A 12190-nucleotide genomic window follows, 5' to 3' on the forward strand; every position below is an offset into this window, starting at 1 on the left:
CCATATCACCTGGATGCACTGCCTTAGACTCTATGTGATTCTTAACCAAGAACATTACACCCTCCCTCAATGTGCCTGTCCCTGTACATTGTACTCGCCATATTCAAATTCTGCATTGCTTTTGTCTGAGTGGTATCATGTTACCAATATTTCTATTACATCTGCAATTTTTGACTTAACCAGTACTTCAAATTCATCCAATTTGTTTACTATACTTCTAGAATTAGTGTTCAAGTAAGTATACATGCACCTGTTTTTGTTAACCCTAACACAACCCATGTATTTGCTTTACACATGATGATCCCCAGCAGGCCTTATAATCTCTGACACCTTACTTTAAAGGCTACAGTATGTCCCAATAGAAGCAGTGCATGAATCACTCTCACCTCTGCCTGTGTCTGCTGTTAATCTATTAGTCTGTGTATTGCCACCCCCAGACTAGCAGTTTTCTGACCCACCAAACACTGGCTTGATCAAATCACCAAGTATTCTTGCACTCCTATTTAGGTATATCCTATCCCTGTAAGAACATTCTCTCCTGTTAACAAGAGCAGATCACATTGAGAAAGATTCTACCCCCACAAGCATCACCATATTGACTGGCAAGGCTCTTATCACATATTCCCTTTTATTGTGTCTGGGGAGAATTACAGACACTTTCAAATTTATTGCTAACTCACAACGTTTTCTCAGAATTGCCCTGTACAGTCAGTCCTCGTATAACACGTGTTTACACTACACGAATTCAATCATACACGATTTATAAATAGGGGAACGATATCTTATATAACACGAACCGAATTCGCCTTTGTGTTTACAAGAAATGGCAGTCAAATGCAGAGTCATGCCAACTAAACGCAACACGATAGCAATGAAGAGAAGATTCTGAAAATGTATTTATGTTTTTTATATCAATGAAGGGGAAACGCATTTCACCATAATAACATAAAATTCCTGCTATCAGTATTATCGCAAATGCAATTAGATCGAGTTTACTACCAGTTTATAACAGATTCCACTAGCAGAAACGCAACTGGAAATTGTTTTTATTATTTTATGGTAGTAACTCCTAGAAACGTGCTTTAGTAAAATGTGAGGTGCTAATACTCTGCCTTTACGGTGTTGTTTATTCAGTTGCTACACACGCACAGCTTTGTTTATGTGTATCAAGCGTGCCTCCTCGTTTTGTAATTGTGCTTTATTTAATAAAAATGAGTAAAATACTTAAAAGGTGTGAAAAGCAAGCGTCCTGGTGAAGACACTACAGATTCAGAGAGAAAAAGAAAAGCAATATTGATAAACAGAGGCGGACTGGCTCAAAAATTCTCACCCAGGAAAATTCATAGTGGCCTCATACTATGGTTTATGGCCAAAATCACACCGGCCTCCGGCCCACCGGGGTTTTCCCGGTAAGGCTTATGGCCATTCCGCCTCTGTCGATAGAGAAAAAATATGAAATTGTGAAATGCTTTGAGCGAAAAGAAAGACCATGTGATATTGCACATGCTACAGACCTAAATGAGGCAACGCCGAGAATTACAAAGAATGCAGAGAAAATAAAAAAAACTTTCATAGCAGGAACAACTCAAAGTGTAATTAAAATCCATTTGATTAAGACACAAAGAATTGGAAGAGATGGAACGGCTGTCATCTGTTTGGATAGAAAATCAAACAAAAAACAAGTTTCCTTTTAGGATAGAAGCAAAAGCATTAGCAATATTTTATTACATAATAGTCGTAATAAAATAGGTAAGTATTTTATTACGATTATTTATTGAGTTTGGTTACAAATGTGTGTTCAATCTTGGGTGGGCGGCACCTAATCCTATTTTTCCCATAAGGCCTGGTGTTTATATTGCACGATTTTGCATTGCACGAGAGTTTCTAGGAACACAACTATCGTGCTATACGAGGACTGATTGTACTTGTTAAGTAAATCCTCAGATCTCACTCTCAATATCATTAGTACCAACAGGTGCAACAACAGCACCTTTTGTGCCCTTAAAAGATGATAGCTGGTCTGCATCATTATCAACTTTAGTCCCCTAGCAGATAGACCCTGGTGCTATTCCAGCTATCCTTTTTACATAATATATTCTTTATTTCCCTGAAAACTGCGCTGACAACTGCTACCTCATGTGGGCTCTAGCGTTGAGCTGGGTGGCTGAGTGTTGGGTGGATCCCGCTGTTCACTTAACTTAACTTCCTCATGCTCTTTAAAACAATCACACACATACACACACCAAGCAAGCATCCCCCCCTCCCAACCTTGACTGTACTGTATCATGTCCAGCTAAAGGTAGCGTTGCAAAGAGAGGACAAGAAGAACACATTACAACACTGAGTTGCTCAGTCTTGTAACCAGCCCTCTCTCTCTCCCCTCCCAAGCATTCATACTGCTTAGCTTTTTTCTTCACTGCTCTAGACTAAGACATAAATCTAGTCTAAATTTAAGAATACCACATAAAACTAAGAGATATGAGTATAATATAACAGAGTTAATGAGTATAACATAAATTATATCTGGATTATTTGGTAGTAGTACTTAATAAGCCATTTTAAGTTATGCTATGCATTATGATATAGTTAGCTATATATTCACAGTTTATGTACTTAATAAAACCATTCTAACATTAACTACAGTCCAATGGAATTACACAGAAGACTACTAAATCATGTTTATATCATTCTACAAAGATACTATAATTGATACTAACTTACATTACATTACTAAAGAGAAAAAAACTTGGGAACTCGAGACATGAATTAGGTGAGAGGCAGAGGACAAGACATACAGGGAGTGAGGAGGGCAGGTTAACTGTCAACGGTTTTTCTACTTATTAATATATTTATACATTATTAAATGGAACAAATGTGTCTTAAACAATGTGTGGGGGTTTTTTTTTTTGGCTCCTTGGGAACAAGCTTTTGTGTAATACACAATCATATTAAATTTCATTGTTAATTAAATTGTACTTAAACAGAACCATCACCCAGACTAGAGCAGCAAACCAACAAGCACAAAGTAGTGGAAGTGCTGTGGCTTGGGGGAGAACTGAAGGGGGTGATTCACCAAAGCAAAAAATTTGCAAAATGTGAAATTTTTGCAGACCTTTCTGAAACAGGACATGATCTAGCCAAGGAGGATGTCTTTGTTTGTGCTAGACGCAGAGAGTGTGAAGAAATTAGGTGCCAACTTAGTATTCTGATGGGCATCTGTGAGAGTTTGAGATATAGAGTAGACGCCCTCGAAGAAATTAATATAAGGGTCCCATCAAGCTCTCAGCTGCTCAACTCAATGCCAGAGCCCATTCCTGTTCATCAGGCAACACAGCGCAATCTCTAAGGCAGAAAGCGCTGGTCCCACAGGAGTCTGTTATTGTTGGTGACTCTACTGTCAGGGAGGTCAGGGAGATGGGGAATACATTATGCAAAAAGGATAGGTGGAACAAGACCAGGGTATGTCTGCAAACGGCAAAAGTTGATTACATTGTAGAGCTGATATCATCTTTTAAGGGCACAAAAGGTGATATTGTTGTACACATTGGCACTAATGACCTTAAAAGTAAGAGATCTGCAGATTCACTTAACAAGTACAGGTCAATATTGAAAAAGAGTTGTGAGTTAGGGTTATATTTGAAAGTGTCTGCAATTCTGCCAAGACACAATAGGAGGGAGTATATGATGAGAGCCTTGTCAATCAATTTGACCCTGGAGAGATTGTGCAAGGTTCATGGGGTAGAATTTGTTTTCAGCGTTGTCTGTGCTTGCTAAAAGGAGAGACTGCTTCTACAGGGATGGGATACACTTAAATAGAAAGGGTGAAAGAATATTTGCTGATGTTATTGAAGCAGTGTTAGGTGGGTCAGAAAACTGCTAGCTTAGGTGGATTCACAGACTAAGAGATTAACAGTAGCTGCAGGCAGAGGCAAAAGTGATTCTTCCACTGCTACTAATGTAATGAGAAACGGCCTGGAGAGAAAGTGGCTGGAGATTTCAGAAGCTGCTAGGGGTCATCGGGAAAAAAGTAAATAATGTGCTGTGTTATGGTAACTAAGTTAGTTATTTGTTAGTTATTTGGTTTTTAGGAGCATTAGCAACTAAGGCCATATTGCTCCGGGATATGCGGTGGTCATTCCCTGACCTTTCCGTATCCTCCATATTTGGTGGTGACGGGCTCGAACCCCGGTCTAATCAAGAAGCGTGTGCTACGCACTGCTGCTCCTTCCCACCTGGCTACGGAGGCGCCTATGGTAACTAAGAGTAAGAACAGGTGCATGAATACGAATGCTAGAAGTATAGTAAATATGTACTTGATGAATTTGAAGTGCTGATCAAGAAATCAAAGGTAGATATTTTTGGGATATCAGAGACATTATTATTTTATTATTATTATTAACTATATGGTGCAAGGAAGCCTGAGGCTTATGCTGCACCAGCCAAAAAAAAATTCCCAAGTTACCCTGAGAGAGAGAGTGTGTCAAAAGGGAATCACAAAGAAAGAAGAATGATGATATTCAGCTCAGGACCCTGGGTGTGCCAAGCCCAGCCCATGTCACACAGATGTAAGCAGTGCAAAATTGGATTTTTGGGGAGCAAAATGTGTACATAAAGAATAGACAGGGTAGGAAGGGAGGAGGGGTTATCTTGTTAGTCAAGAAACACAAAATCTAAGGAAGTGCATCCAGTTGACATGGGTGGACAGTGCAATGCTGAGTCAATTTGGTGTGACATAAACACCAGGAAAGGGAAATGCGAGTAGGGAGTGCGTTATAGAGCCTAATGACTCTGACGAGTACAACAAACAATTGTACAGAGAAATAGAATGGGCCAGTAAATCAGAATGTCTTATAATGGGGGATTTTAACTTTCCAAATACTGACTGGACTTGTGGGTTGTTTACTTGCATGCAAGCATGACTTTTGTGGATTTCTTGGAGGATTGTTTTCTACAGCAACATGTTTGAGTGACAACCAGAGGGAGTAATACTCTTGATCTGATTATCAGCAGTGATTATTCATGCATTAAGAATTTGCATATAAAGGAACCACTAGGTGAAAGTGTACTGATGTGAGATTTACTTAAAGATGAAACTACCATCAAGGGTAAAGGGAAGAGTTTTTACTTTTGTAAAGGTGACTGTAGTGGTCTCAGACAGTTTTTAAATTCTATACAGTGGGATCAACTGATGATGTTAAAAACAGCGAATTCTAAATGAATTAATTCAAGGAAATAATCTTGGAAGCTACTAGGCTTTTAGTACCAACCAAAAAATACTGTTCAAGATTTAGACCTGAATGGATGTCAGATGAACTAATGAGGCACATTGCAGAGAAGAAAAATGGATGAAATGGATATAAATTATCAGGTGACACAAAAGCCTATGGCGGTTATAAGCTAATCTGTAATCAAGTCACAAAGGAGGTTAGGCAAGCAAATGATGATTAAGAAAAATCCTTGGCAAAGAATGCAGAGATAAACAAAGAATTATTTACTTATGTTAACTCTAGAAGGAATGGGATGAATCAGATTGGTCCACGTGAAAATCCTGCTCAGGCTGCTGACAAACTGAATGAGTATTCTGCATCTAGTTTCACACATGAGGAATTCTGTAATGAAGGGGAGGACAGAAGTATTAAACTCTAACAGGGAGCCAAATGATTTTGTAATAATGAAAAGCAAAGTGGAGGAGAAATTGTTAAAGTTAAACATAAAAAAAGGCACCTGGGGTGGATGGAATCTATCCAGTTATATTGAAGGAGGCAGCAAAAGAAGTAAGCAGGCCCTTAGCCATGATTATGAGGGCATCCTTTACTCAGGTGAAGTCCCCATAGACTGGAAATGTGCAAATGTATCCCCAATACACAAAGGGGGTTCAAAGGGTGACACAAATAATTATAGACCTGTTAGTTTAACTTCTGTTCTGGGGAAAATAATGGAGTCACTGGTTAAAGAAGTGTTACAGAAGTAATAGTTCAGACACAGCATGGTATTGTTAAGGAGAGGTCTTGTCTGACCAATCTGACTGAATATTATGGAAGTGGACACAAAGGAAGGTCTGGTCACAAAGGAAGTGGACACAAAAAATTATTTTGATATCATATACTTGAATTTCATGAAAGTTTTCTAGCACATGGAAGACTGCTATACAAAATGGAGCGGTATGGCACTGTGGTATGGGCAAGTTGCTAGAAAGGAAAAAGGGATAGTTGAGTGGGAGATGGCAGAGAGTGGTAATAAATGGATACTGCACTTCGTGGACTAATGTTATTAGTGGAGTCCCCCAGAGTTCAGTGCTGGGCCTATTTTTGTTTTGTGTACTTATCAATGATATTGATGAAGGTATATCAGCTTAATGACCCAGTTTGCAGATGACAGAAAGGTTGGCAGGATTAACGACAGCAAAGACAGTATGCTACTGCAACAGGATCTAGAAAAGTTAGGAGATGAGCTGAGAAGTGGAAACTGAAGTTTAACATTCGCAAATATAAAGTACTGCATATGGGTAGCAGTAACCCAAGAGAATCTTACCAACTGTGAGGTACTACACTCAGGGAAGTGGAGAATGAAAAACACTTGGGGGTAATTGTGCAGTCAGATATGAAGTTCTCTAAGCAGCGCAGATGTGCTGCCAGAGACAAGGAGGTGATTATCCCTTTGTATAAGGCAATGGCAGGCCAAACCTTGAGTACTGCTTACAGGTTTGGAGGCCTCATTTTAGGAAGGTTGTAGAGTTGCTAGAATGAGTACAGAGAAGGGGAACAAGATTGGTGAGGGAACAAAGGGGTGCTCTTACCAAGAGAGTCTTAAGGGGAGGTCTTGTCTTAAGTTCTGCAAGTTGTAGCATCTGGAGACTAGGCACCTGCAAGGTGATCTGGTTGAAGTGTATAAGGCACCAAATGGTTTGAGCAGACTCAATGCTGATAGGATTCTTCAGCTTGCTCAGATTAAGAACCTGAAAGTGCATAGATTCAAATTGTGGAAAGACAGTTGTAGAATAGATGTGCAGAAGTTTGCCTTTAGCCAACAGGTAGTTGATTGCTGGAACAGACTTCCATCTGTTGTTGTGGACGTTGATAGCTTAAATGATAGCTTGAACCAACGTAAGCAGAGGTCGAGGTGTGGCGCCCACACCACATGGAGGAACGCCGCCCCTCTATGTTACCAGGCAGTACTAGGTGGTAGATGACTCTCATCAACCGGTGAAATACCACCACTTTGCTTATTGGAGGCTTGAAGTGGTGGAACCCATGTTTAGTCTCTAGAGCTAAGTTCCGGCCAACCCTTCCCTATCTCTTCCATTATGCAGTATGATTGATGATTTTTGAGGTTATGATGAATGTCGTGGCGAGATCCAATATTCCTTACATTTCGAGGGTACAGCTCTAAAACGGTGTTCGCAGGCCGGCCGCTAGTTAGTACACCGGACTGAACCTATTGGTAACTCTCTAGGAAGCTTCCGGATCAGCTAGTGTATAATCTTGCTACCTCTACTCTGCCAGATAGTGACTGGAGGGAGTCCGAGTAGTGTGTATGCGGGGAGCATTGTCGAGGCCACGTTATGTCAAGGATCTGGGTATATTCTTACCACATGTACGCCATATCCAAAAATTTCATTACTTCATACAGCATGTCCCACCCACTTTTTCTTACTATTGAATACACCATGAATTGTCAAAATAATAGAGCAAGCTTATCTGCGAAAAGATCTAAACCTCCCAAGGAATTCCTAATTCATTTCACAAATATACGTGGTCTGAATTCTAATCTCAACGATGTCCATTTCCACTTGCAGTCTTCCAAACCCCATGTACTTTTTCTGACTGAATCTCAGTTATCAGTTGATTCAACTACTGCTCATCTCAGATGTCCAAATTATTTGCTGTATGATTCCTTTCGCCTCAAAGGTGGTACTTGTGCATATGTCCGTTCTGATATCCCCTGTCAGAGACTTGGCAATTTGGAATCTCCTCTCTTTGATCTTCTCTGGCTTAAAATCTCTCTACCTCATTGTGTAAAATTCATCTGTTGTCTCTACCGTTCTCCCAACTCCACTAATCACTTGGAGCTCTTTGACTTCCTCTCTTTGCAACTTGACTTTCTCCAGTCCAACTTTCCTAACAGTGAGGTAATTTTCCTTGGTGATTTTAACGTTCACAACTCCAGCTGGCTTCCGTTTTCTAGTCACACCGACCCAGCAGGTCGAGATGCTGAGGCTTTTGCAATTACTAATGACCTAGCACAGATTGTTCATTTACCTACAAGAATACCGGACAATCCTAATCATACAGCCAATACGCTTGATCTTTTTCTCACAAACAACCCTTCTAAGTACAAGGTTGAAGTGAGAGGTCCTTTAGGCACTTCAGATCACAACTTGGTGATTGTCTCTTCTCCAATGGAACCTTTATCTCATGGCTATTCCCAACCTCGTATTGTTTGGCATTACAAGAATGCAAAATGGGATGACCTGCGAGACTTCTTTTCTTCTTTTCCTTGGTCTGATTACTGTTTCAAAACTTCTGATGTCAACGTTTGCTCAGATCGTGTCAGTGAAATTATTCTTGCAGGAATGGAATCCTTTATCCCACACTCCACTTTAAAATCTCGTCCTTTATCTAAACCTTGGTTTTCCAATAAATGTGCTAAGGCTGTCCAAGAGAAGAACGTTGCATATCGTAATTGGCTTGTTTCTAATTCTTCAGTTTCATTTTCTGCCTACACCAAAGCTCGCAACAATTGTAAAGCAGTTATTAATCAGTCCAAACTAGAGTTTGAACAGGCTAAGAGCAGAAAACTTGCTTCTTGCCCTAATGGTAGCCGAGCATTCTGGTCTCTTGCCAAAGCTATTGGCCGCAACTTTTGCCCATCTCTGCTCCCACCTCTGTCCAAACCAGATGGTTCTGTTGTCACTTCAGCCAAGGATAAAGCTGACCTGCTAGCATCCCATTTTTCTTCGAGCTCATGTATTAATGATCTTGGTAAAACACCTCCCATCATTCCCAACACGGTCCATTCAATGCCTCCTGTGGTCTTCCGTCAAAAGGATATCAGAAGGAATTTGATGAATCTTGATACTAAGAAAGGTCCTGATGGTATTTCTCCACTTATTCTCAAAACCTGTGCTCCTGAACTTACTCCTATTCTTTGCCGCCTTTTTTCACTTTCTTATTCCAAAGGTGTTTTTCCTTCTGCTTGGAAATTTGCTCATATCCAGCCAGTTCCTAAAAAGTGTGACAAATCCCTCCCATCCAATTATCGTCCCATTGCAATTACTTCTACTCTTTCTAAAGTAATGGAGAAATCAATTAACCGCCAACTCTTAAACTACCTAGAAACCTTCCGTCTGATCAACGATCGCCAGTATGGATTCCGTCAGTGTCGATCCACTGGTGATATTCTGGCTTATGTTACCCATTTATGGACTAATTCAATGGAAAGGTTCGGTGAACCACAAGTAGTTGCTCTTGACATCTCAAAGGCTTTTGATCGTGTTTGGCATAAAGATCTTCTAAACAAGCTTCCATCTTATGGTTTGCCAACTGTTTTTAGTAATTGGTTATCCAGTTTTCTCTCTGATCGCTCACTGAGGGTGATGGTAGATGGCTCTCTGTCTTCTAACTTCTCCACTAATGCCGGTGTCCCCCAAGGTTCAGTTCTTTCCCCCACTCTTTTCCTCTTGTATATCAATGACCTTCTTCCATTGACTGGAAATCCTATCCATAGTTTTGCCGATGATAGCACATTGCATTCAACTTTCCATTTTGAGAAACCTTGTCCAGCTCAATCAGCTTCAAGTTCTCGAAAATCTGCTGCCAATTCCTTAAATGCCGATCTTCAGGTAATTCTCCAGTGGGGCAAAGACAACTTAGTTGATTTCAACCCTTCTAAAACTCAATCTTGTCTTATATCTCGCAAAAAGGATTCTTCTGCTCCTATGCTTATCTTTAGTGACACTCCGATTTCTAGGCAAAATGATATATCTCTTTTGGGGATTACCCTGACTTCTAATCTCTCTTGGCACAAGCACATTACAAATATTGCTTCCTCTGCATCTAAAAAACTTGGTTTTCTCTTTCGCTCTCGGCGTTACTTTTCTTCCAAACAGCTGCTCACTCTGTATAAATCGCAAATCCGCCCTGCCATGGAATATTGTTCCCACATTTGGGGTGGTGCCCCCAAAACCTCTCTCAGGCTTCTTGATTCCATTCAGAAGAGGGCAGTTAGGTTAATTAATGACTCATCTCTAACAGAGTCTCTCCACTCGCTTTCTCATAGACGCACTGTTTCTGCTGCATGCCTCTTTTACAGATACTTCCATGGGCACTGTTCTTCTGAATTGGCTTTTATAATTCCCGCTCTCTCTTTCAAAACAGTCCGAACACGTGCCGCCACCAGCCAACATCCATTTACTGTCCAACTTCAAACCCACAGAACCAACTTTTCATCTTCCTCATTTATTCATTCAACTGCCGTTTTCTGGAACAACCTTCCTTCATACGTATTTCCTGAAAATTACAATCTACAGAAGTTCAAGTCCAATTTCAACAAATATCTTCTTTCGTCTTCTCAACCTCCAACCCAAGCACGGTACTAAGTACTATAGGTTATAATACCTCTCGTGTTTGGGGTTCTCATAAAAAAAAAAATAAAATAAAAAAAATAAATTTAAGGCTGAAGTAGACAAATATTTAGAGTGACCGGATGGATGAAATGGGAAGGTTCCCCCCCCCCCTTTGGCTGATGCTGTATAAGCTTGCTTTCCTGCATCACATGCCACAATTGGCTTTGTGGCATGTCATTTTTTTCATCATGGTTCTAGAAAGTAACTGCAATGAACAAGGACTTCCTATATTTTATATGTTTGAATTTGCCCTCTTGTTATTCAGTGAGCTAAACAGAATAAAGTGCATCAACAATTACTATTTTAGTATTTTAATTAAACAGGAAGAAGTTGGAATGCCTTACAGTTTATAAGTCATATTTTAATTAAATTATATATTTTGAAAACAGACTTACCTTGAAACAAAAAATCTTCGGTATTTTGATCTGGATTTTCTGCAGCACCAACAATGTCAAATGGTGAGCGACCAGCTAACATTTCATATAACAGAACACCTAATGCCCACCAATCAACACTAAAATCTGAAACGAATGATACAAATGAGTCATAACAATGTCTGAAGAATTTATTCCCTAGATCAGAGGCTACACCAAATATTTCTTATATAAAACCCTTTTATTTTTATATCGTTTTTCTCTCCAGATCTCCATGTTTTTTGAAGATTTCTTTATCAATTTGCTTTAATCAACTAGTAACAAAGACCTGTGAAATTAAATTTCACTAGCCAACAAATAAAACATTCAAACATTTTAAAGGTGTACTGAAATTTTAGTAACTTAAAGAATGGCCAATTTCAAATACGAGTTGCTACCTAAAATGTACCTGAAATTTGAATGTTGCGTGGGAACTATGTCTAGTATGGACTTGTGGTGCTGGGTAACACTGCATGCATATTTGTGAATCAGTGTGCCACGTGGCTTCAGGCTGGATAGAGTTATTGAATATTTATACATGTTTCTTTTATGGCATGTTTCACGTAGTTTGCGACTGTTGCAATGACTGATGTGAGAGAGCAACGTGCTTGCATCAAGTTTTGTTATCTTCTTAATGATACAGCAGCAGAAACCCATAAGAAGTTGAAACAAGCTTTTGGTGACAATGATTTAGGCCAGATGCTAACCTACTACTGGTTTAACCATTTTAAAAATGGTCAAATGTCGGTTGATCACAATAAATGCTCTTGGCATCCATCATCGAGCACTACCCCAGAAAATTTCAAAAGTTCAGGCGCGATCCGTGAAGACCACAGGCAAACCATCCACAACATTTGTGGTCTTGTAGGACTATCGTAAGGCACATGCCAGCGGATTTTGTCAGATGAGTTGAATATGAGGATTGTGGCCAAGTTCGTGCCACAGTTACTGAGTGAAGATGAAAAGCAGCATGCATCGCATGGAAGTTAGCAGAGATCTTCAAGGATGGGCCAGGAGTAATCAAAACTTCCTTTCTACGGTCGTCACTGGTGATGTGAGTTTAGTATATGGGTATGACCCAGAAACCAAGCAACAATCATCCTAGTGGAAGAGCCCATCTTTGTCCCAACCAAAGAAAGCCCGACAAGTGAGG

General features: G+C 39.9%; 1 protein-coding gene across 3 annotated transcripts in view; it reads right to left on the reverse strand.

The window, feature by feature from the left end:
* Window positions 1–12190, reverse strand: part of aPKC (protein kinase C iota type) — a 424352-nt gene that overhangs the window by 87119 nt on the left and 325043 nt on the right. For all 3 annotated transcript variants that reach the window (XM_090389406.1, XM_090389407.1, XM_090389405.1), the window contains one exon: window positions 11020–11145. In XM_090389406.1, the coding sequence (XP_090245532.1) occupies window positions 11020–11145 (126 nt within the window). The remainder of the gene's footprint in view (window positions 1–11019; window positions 11146–12190) is intronic.

Source organism: Mastigoproctus giganteus, unplaced genomic scaffold (assembly GCF_048544385.1).
Source record: "Mastigoproctus giganteus isolate SK-2022 unplaced genomic scaffold, ASM4854438v1 scaffold_16, whole genome shotgun sequence".
In the NCBI taxonomy this organism is placed as follows: domain Eukaryota; kingdom Metazoa; phylum Arthropoda; class Arachnida; order Uropygi; family Thelyphonidae; genus Mastigoproctus; species Mastigoproctus giganteus.